Consider the following 8,597-nt stretch of genomic DNA (forward strand, 5'->3'; position numbering starts at 1 on the left):
CGACTATGAGCTATATGCAACTTATGAGCCTTGCTTTTATATAAAACTAACAAACTCTTCGTTTAGTGGAACTAGAGAGAGAGTTACTAAGTTGTTGGAACTCATACATAGTGATATATGTGGACCCATGTCAACTCATGTCATAGGTGGTTACTCCTATTTTATTACTTTTACCAATGATTTCTCAAGGTATGGACTTGTGTACTTGATGAAGTACAAGTCCGAGGCATTTGAGAAATTAAGAGAGTATAAGAATAAAGTAAAGAACTAGATTGGAAAGAGCATCAAGACTCTTCGATCAGATCGAGAAGGTGAGTACTTGAGTTCAGAGTTCACTCAATTTCTTAAGGACTATAGGATTCTGTCCCAATGGACACCTCCTTATACACCTCAATTCAATGGTGTATATGAAAGGAGGAATCATACATTGTTAGACATGGTGTGATCCATGATAAGTTTTGTTAACCTACCCATCTCATTCTGGGGATACGCCATAGAGATCGTAGTGTACCTTCTGAATAGAGTTCCAACTAAGTCGATAGTGTCTACACCATATGAGATGTGAAAAGACAAGAAGCCTGACATTAAGGTTGTTAAGATTTGGGGCTGCTCTGCTTATGTTAAAAAATACAACCCCAATAAGTTTGAATCAAGGACGAAGTAGTACAAGTTCATGGGATACCCGAGGAAACTTGTGGATATTATTTCTATCACCCCAAGGACCAAAAGGTTTTTATAGCCAAGAGAGCGGTGTTCCTTAAGAAGGAACACATTCTTAGTGGAGACAATGGGAGCATAATAGAGTTGAGTGAGGTTGGAGAACCTAGCTCAAGCACCACTTCACAACTCAAGGTTTTTTAGATACCTAGCATACATGATCCAATTTTACGTACGTCCGACAGAGTATCCCATCCTCCTAAGAGATATATGAGACATATTAAAGGAGTGAATGTTGAGGATATTGATCCTTAGACTTACGAGGAGGCTATTACGAGTATAGACTTCGGGAAGTGGCAAAAAGCCATGAATTCTAAGATGGATTCTATGTACTCCAATAAGGTTTGGAACCTAGTTGATGCACCCCAGGGTATTATACCCATCAGTTGCAAGTGGATCTTCAAGAAGAATATTAGAGTAGATGGAAAGGTAGAGACCTATAAAGCAAGGCTAGTGCCTAAGGGGCATCATCAAAGGAAATATGTTGACTATGATGAAACCTTCTCACCCGTAGTCATACTAAAATCCATCCAAATTCTATTGGCTATTGCAGCATACTATGATTATGAGATCTGACAGATGGATGTGAAAAACCATATTCCTCAATGGCAACCTCGAGGAGGAGGTGTATATGATATAATTTGAGGGATTCATGTCCAAGGACTGCCCAAATAAGATGTGTAAGTTGCTTAAGTCCATTTATGGACTAAAGCAAGCTTCCCGAAGTTGGAACATAAGATTTGATGAGGTAATCATATATTATGACTTCGTTAAGAATGAAGATGAGCCTTGTGTGTACAAGAAGGTAAGTATGAGCGCTGTCACCTTCTTGGTGTTATATGCGGATGACATCCTGATCATTGTGAATGATGTAGGAATGTTATCCATAATAAATACTTGGTTATTTAGACACTTTTCCACGAAGGACTTAGGAGAAGCATCATATATCTTAGGGATTCAGATATAGAGATAGATCTAAGAGGATACTTGGCTTATTTTTGTCCAAGTACATAAACACCATTGTTAAAAGGTATAGCATAAAAAATTTTAAGAGAGGTCTCATATCGATGAGACATGAGATATCGCTTTCTAAGAGTATGTCCCTAAAGACTTATGAAGAAAGGGCGAACATAGATAGGATACCCTATGCCTTAGTGATATGGTCTATCATGTATGTTATACTATGTACCAAGCTTGATATAGCGCATGCTCTGAGTGTCGCAAACAGGTATTAAGTAGATCCAAACTTGAAGCACTGGAAAGTAGTAAAGTGTATCATTAAGTACTTAAAAAGGACTAAAGATTTTTTACTAGTATATGGAGGTAGTAGCCTTAGGGTTGGAGGCTACACGGACTCGAGTTTTCAATTCGATGTCAATGATAGTAAGTCAAATTTGGGTTATATGTACACCCTGAATGGATGAGCAGTGTGCTGGAAGAGTTTTAAGCAAGATACTACTATTGACTCCACCAGAGAGGTGGAGTACATTGCTGCACTAGAGGCAACAAAAGAGGGAGTCTAGATGAAAAAGTTCATCATAGATCTAGGAGTCGTGCCGAAAAAGGAGGAGTCGATTTCCTTATATTGCGATAACAACGGGGCGATTGCTCAAATAAGGGAACCTGAGTTTCATCAGAAGTGTTCTAAGAAGGTTCCAGCTTATTAAAGAGATCGTGGCCCGAAAGATATAGTAGTGGAAAGAGTTTCATCTGATGATAACATTGCAGATCCATTGACAAAGCCATTATCTCATATTGTCTTTAAGCATCACATGGGTCTGATGGAGATCAAACACATAGGTGATTGCTTTAGGTAAAGTGGGAGATTGTTAGTCATAGGTGTCCTACAAGTCAATCACGTGAGTGATGACACGTGTGACTTGACACGCAGTCTTTTTGCTTATTATTATTATTTGATGTTTTATCACTTTATATTGCATATTTCTTAAATATATTATTAGGTCCATGGATCTATGCAATGAGAATCATATCGTAATGAGATCACGATAATAAGATCGATTAGCCTTTAAACACATATCTTAAATCATCCCGATCATAGCTTACTCAAGAGGGATATCGAGATAACAGGACGGACTAGTGTGCTATATACTTATCCATATGATGGATGTAGCTGGTCTCATAGCTACTCGTGTGGGGATACTAGGGATACAGTACAAGTGCTCATTGGAGAATGAGTTCACTAATTGATCCGCTTACCAAATGTTAGATAGTTGATGATGTCTTATTATCAGATAGCGATTCCGTAGTCCCAATGATGTATTTGATCCTTATACTTGAGACACCAAGGATATCCTGTATGAGTACTTCATTCTTTGATACCAGACTTATAGATTTAGAGGTTCTGAATTTAGCATAACCGGTCATCGGGAGTGGTAGCCAATCTTATAAGGACTATTGAGTGTTGATAGAGGATCATCTACTCTCGATGTTATGAGAGGAATATCTCATGTGTTCTTGCTCAGACAAATCTCTAGCCAGGGTCATTCAGATTGAGAGAGAATGAGTTCTCCGAGAGAATCCAATTAGAGCGAGACTCGACCAAAAATCATATAGGTCTGACAGCACCATACTTAGTATATAGTCTCTGGGATATTAGATGGATGAGGAAGTATAAGTATACGGTAATTGAGGATAAACAAGTCTAATGGATTGGATTCTTCTGTATCATTTAAGGACTGCAGCGTAGTGGCATAGTATGTCCGAAGTCGATGAGTCGAGTGAATTATTAAGATAATAATTTAATGAGCCAGAAGGAGTTCTGATAGGTATGACTCATGGCCAGCTCGATATTAGGCCTAGAGGGTCACACACATATGGTAGGCATTGCAATGAGTAGATGTTTAAATAGAGATATCCATCGGAGCCCCTATCTTATTGGATATCCAATAAGCCTATGAATTATTGGATCCTATAGATGAAATCCAATAAAAGCCAATAAGAGATTATTGGATAGAAATTCAAGGCTTGGGTAGTTGGATGGAGATCTAATACCCAATAGGGCAAGATCAATTAGAGTTAATTGATAGGGGACCTTTATAAATAGGAGGAAACTAATAGTTCATAGGCTAGGCTAGAGCATCTTTGGGTTACCATATCTTATTCTCCTCTCCATCTCCTCATCAGATAGCAGGCTTGGAGTTTTGAGGAGCATCATCACAGCTCTGCTATATGGATCACTACTAGAGAGGAAGACGCTTGACTTCCTTCATCATCTCTTGTAGATCTTTAGGGATTTAGGATATACGATCTTCATAAGTAACACAATCTTTAATATATACAGTTTTAAGTTTCGCGGATTTTACGTACAAATCTTCGCATGACAACAAACACATCTTTGGAAAATTTAAAAATTTTGTTTTATATTCTTCCGCTACGCATGTGATGTCACCCCTTACATATACCGCTTATTCTATTGGAAAGGATTTGATGATCTTCATCTTTTCTTCAAGTTGATTTACAATTTGTGGGAGGCTCGATAGATTCGCCAAAAGACGAGAGAACTAGAAAGAGGAAAATAAATCTAAATTATCTTGTGAAGAAAAAGAATACCAAAACATGCAACTATGGGAGGACTTTGTTAGCGACAAGCTCGGACGTCTTGAGCCCAAGTTGGGACTTTTGCAACTTGATGTTGCCTCCCTCTTTCTTTTCTCCTAGCACTGACTATCTTTAGACTATCGCTCGCTCTTTCTATGCTCTTTCGTTTATGTTTTGTGTGGCTGCCAACAACCGCTTTATTTATAGTTATAGTGGGGAAACTTTCAGATTCAGTTACACGACACGACTCCTAGACTCCTAATTAAAGATGAACTCGGTAGCTTCAATCCGAGATGAAGCTAGCTGTTCTTGAACAGTTTTCATGAAGCACATTTGTTAGTAGAATATTCCTACATAAATATGATGTACTATCCTTATCGCTGATCTACTAGCATTAGCAATAAAACGTTGTATAAATCCATGATGCGTTTGTCTAATATTATATATACATTTTGCCCACATCTCGAGTTCAACCAATATGATCACGAGCATGAAGCTTCTGATGATATAGTAAATGAACAAATCAAGCCAGAGCAATGCGTCCGAATGCTTCAACATCTAAAAGACATCAGTTCGCTCCAAGTGAAATATAGCGTCAGTTCCAAAAGCAATACAAGGTGTGATATAGGCAAAAAAGCGCAATGAAAGACAAAAGATTCGATTCCCTCGAAAGTTTGATGTGCTTTTGCTATAATTTGAAGCTTAATAATTTTATTTTAAGTTGAATACATTACCTTTTTTTATGGAAGAATTTATGATTAAATTATCGTAAGTAGAAATTGTGATTGAAAATTAAGAAAAAAAAGTAATATATATTTTTTTTTCATTTTCTTTCGTCTGTTATAGCTTTTAGCATTATTAAGTAAATCGAATCCTAACTAAAGAATTAAACACATTGCATATGAATTATCTTTGGACTGTTAACTGATTCCAAGTCGTTGCCTTTTGCCCCCAAAAAGACACAGCCATATGGCCATCGAGCCTACACTTTTATTCGCATAAAAAGAAAAAAAGTAAAAGAATCGACAAGAGGTCTTTCAAGCAAAACAATACTATCTAAAGGTTAAGCTCCATCTACTTAAGGTTATAATATATTATCCTTAAGCATCAGTCAGTCAATATTCCTGAGCCAATATCGATAGTAATAAGCACAAGCCTTGTTTTGTTCTTGAGCCTACGTTTTCTTAATGTTGCTTCGATTGATTGTTCTTCTCCAGGTTTCTGCTCTGATGTTGGATGGCAATCGCGTCTACCCTATTTTGACAGGGTCTCCAGGATTGATCTTTCTACTCCTTCCTATGATGATCACTAGTTTTGAAGATGTGATACCCATAGCATTCATTCATCGCTCCATGTAAATTTTCATATCATTTTTTGTAATCGAGCTCTTTTAAGTTTCCTTCACGAACGGTGGCTTCTCGGTTTATCTTACGTGAAGGGATGGAGTTGATAGGATGCCATAAACGCAGTGTGAAAGAGGGTCCCATAAACAGTTCTCAGTCGTGAGTTGGGGACATGTGAGTGGACGTCCACATTGCAGCGTGACAGAGGACGGGTCTTGAAATTGATTGATTGGACGACTGTCCTAACAAGACCTGTGACCCTGAGCTTTTTTCTTTCCTACGCAATGACTTGCAAGTCGGTGCCTTCCGGGCAGAACGACAAGCAATGACTTGTGAGATTTCCATGTGCTTTGTTACAGGTGACGCAAACCGAACCAAACTTCTTCCTCGTTTCACATTACCAAGGTTTGTACAATCTAAATGTGGCAGATAAGTAATGGAACTTGAGACCCTTCTTGGTGATGATAACTCAAAATACAGAAACTCGTAATATGTTCTCCTCCTCCAACTTTCTTGTCAAGGCGATCACTATGTTGGTCACCTGAGGTTTGTTTTTGGAGTAGTAGCCCTCCAACAAGCTAGTGTACCTCGAGAACAGCTCTTCCATTATGCCTTCTCCGAAGTGGCTCTCCAGCATGGACTCCAGCACGGCTCTGACCCCCTTGGCCATGCGTTTTGCATGAGTGATCTCGCCGAGCGCGGCCGCCTCCTGCTTAGTCTGTTGGCTGCCGTGGGCTGCATCCCAACTCGCTTCGAAGAGATCCAGTGTTCTGATGGAGAATGACCCTTCTCTTTCGATCTCTTGTTTAACCTCCTCCAAAGAGGGTGAGAAGTAGGGGGCGTTGAAGGAATCCACCTTCTCCTCTTCGATGATTCCCTGGGAAAAGCACTGCATCCGGTCAGCGGACCAAGAGGGGAACAAAAGGAAGAAGAAAAAGTAGAGAGAAAACAGTCATCGTAAAAGGTAATGGTTGGCAACACCTCTCGTGAAGATGTGCAGGTGGGGCGTGGCGAAGATTAACCGATGGTGAGGAATTTTGGAGGTTACTGAAGCTTAACTGGCAAAGAGAAGATAGATAGGAAAGCAACAAGATAAGTACCTGTGAGGCCATGTCCATGAGAGCCTCTCCTAGTAGTTCCCACATGTAGCTGTACTCTGGCCACGACGGCTCGGACCCTCTCGTCCTGCCCATCAATGTTAACACCATGTGGCCTCCTGCAACTATTTCTTTGGCGCGGCACTTGAGAAACAATGAGAAGTCCTTCCGAAACTGCATCAGGTATGCTTCTGCAACGCAATTAGGGCTGGTCTTGGAAAGGTAGATCTTTCCTTTGTTCATCGGTGCATTAGATTTATCTTGAAGCTCGAGAGGAACCTGAAACGGAGCAGCATGACGATTACTATATTGTTCCGTGCATGAGGAGAGGAAGATATATGACGGTGGCTTTGTTTACTTGCAAATGAACGTCTTTTTGGGGATATGACCCATCTTTCTCAAGGGGAGAACGCACCACTCGAGATCTAAAACAAGTTAAATTGTTGGATTGTACGATCTGATGACTGTCGTGTATACTTTGCTTCATGTTCCAAGTAAGGCCTAACTACAGTCTCCTGACTCGTCGACCTTATCCGAGACACCGCATCATCAACCTCATGCAGTCTACTAGTGTGCATAGCTTGGATTATGCATGCATGTGATCATGTGCAAACTGTGTGTCAAGAAGCAACCTACCTGAGAGAGCCAATGAAGGCTCGACGAGGAGTGGACAAAGTGCAAGGTCCTGCTCGGGAACAGGCGCCCGTAAAACGACCCAGGTACTCCTGACACGAAGAACTGCCCGCACCCGGAACTCTCCATCCTCCTCCTCTGCTGGTAGAACTCGGGCAGCGACCTAAAGATGGTGTTGAAGTCGTTCGCAGGCAGGTCGTTGAGGAGCAAGTGGAACTCCGGGGGCGAGCGTCGGAGCTGAAGGCACCTTTGCTCGACCGCCTCCATCATGTCGAAGGCAGAGAACAGCGCGTTCGGCCCCGATGAGCAGCCTAGTTCCGCGATGATCATGTTCTCAGGGAAGAAGGTGGAGTAGAACTCCACGACCGCGTCCACTCGAACGGCCTTCGTCGACGACACTATCACGCTCTGCAAAGAGAATTCAGGTTTCGTTGGGTCAAAACAACGTCTCTCTACATCTTCTCCTCGGCTGAAACGGGTACGAAGAAGACGATGAATCGATGAGAAGGACGGAAAGGAACAAGAAAGACGTACTTGTATGGTGCAGTTCCTGGCATAGCTCAAGTCACCGGATCCGCCATTCATGCAGAAGGCCTTTTGAAGCTCCATGACAAGCGATCAACTTGCTCTCGGGCTGTCTTTGCTATGTTTTGTTGGGTGAACGACTGCCGGCGGCTACACATATATACGAACACAAACAGCACCTCCCTCGCTCTCCCCCGCCCCTCCCTCCTCCATTTGGGTGGGATCCATTTGCAGCACTTGTTCATTTTTGCACGAGAAACCGATGACGAAGTCTGGTGATGTGACGTCCACCAACATTGTCCCGTCCACCACCGTGTTACATAAAGCGGCAATTTAGCATTTTTTTTTCCTTCCCTGTTTTGCTCCATGAGCGGATGCGTTCGACGTTACAAGTCATCGCGCAACTTGCTGGTCCACTCGTTTGGATTCGATGATAAGGGAATCATTTGATTGCATAAGTATCAGGTTTCAGAAATCTGTTCTCTCCAGTGAGACAAGAGAGAGAGAGAGAGAGAGAGAGAGAGAGAGAGAGAGTGCATTGAACGAGAGAGAGAGAGAGAGAGAGAGAGAGTGCATTGAACGTGTGGCTTTTTACTTTTTGCGCCAACCAACAGGGGATGGGATTTTGTCTTGTGGATATAAGTAATTACGTAGCACGATTTCACTGAAAACAAGTTTCTCTTATCCTATTATTACATCAACTATTTCAGGCTTTCGAGTGACA

General features: G+C 41.3%; 1 protein-coding gene across 1 annotated transcript; it reads right to left on the bottom strand.

The window, feature by feature from the left end:
- Nucleotides 1-5,990: 5,990 nt before the first annotated feature.
- On the bottom strand, nucleotides 5,991-8,086 carry LOC103971464 (probable jasmonic acid carboxyl methyltransferase 2). Its single transcript, XM_009385490.3, has 4 exons — nucleotides 7,883-8,086; nucleotides 7,352-7,756; nucleotides 6,719-6,994; nucleotides 5,991-6,495 (listed from the first exon to the last, which is right to left on the bottom strand). The coding sequence occupies exons 1-4, from the start codon at nucleotides 7,955-7,957 to the stop codon at nucleotides 6,088-6,090; spliced, it is 1,164 nt and encodes a 387-aa protein (XP_009383765.2). The 5' UTR covers nucleotides 7,958-8,086; the 3' UTR covers nucleotides 5,991-6,087.
- Nucleotides 8,087-8,597: the final 511 nt, after the last annotated feature.

The sequence above is a fragment of the Musa acuminata genome, chromosome BXJ1-11 (assembly GCF_036884655.1).
Source record: "Musa acuminata AAA Group cultivar baxijiao chromosome BXJ1-11, Cavendish_Baxijiao_AAA, whole genome shotgun sequence".
NCBI classification, from domain to species: Eukaryota; Viridiplantae; Streptophyta; class Magnoliopsida; order Zingiberales; family Musaceae; genus Musa; species Musa acuminata.

Bases quoted from the DNA above. Each gene is read 5' to 3' on its own strand.
- LOC103971464 (XM_009385490.3), bottom strand. From the start codon at position 7,957: ATGGAGCTTCAAAAGGCCTTCTGCATGAATGGCGGATCCGGTGACTTG. The intron at 7,757-7,882 runs GTACGTCTTTCT...TTCTCTTTGCAG, and splicing joins CCAGGAACTGCACCATACAA to AGCGTGATAGTGTCGTCGAC. The intron at 6,496-6,718 runs GTACTTATCTTG...TGCTTTTCCCAG, and splicing joins TCATGGACATGGCCTCACAG to GGAATCATCGAAGAGGAGAA.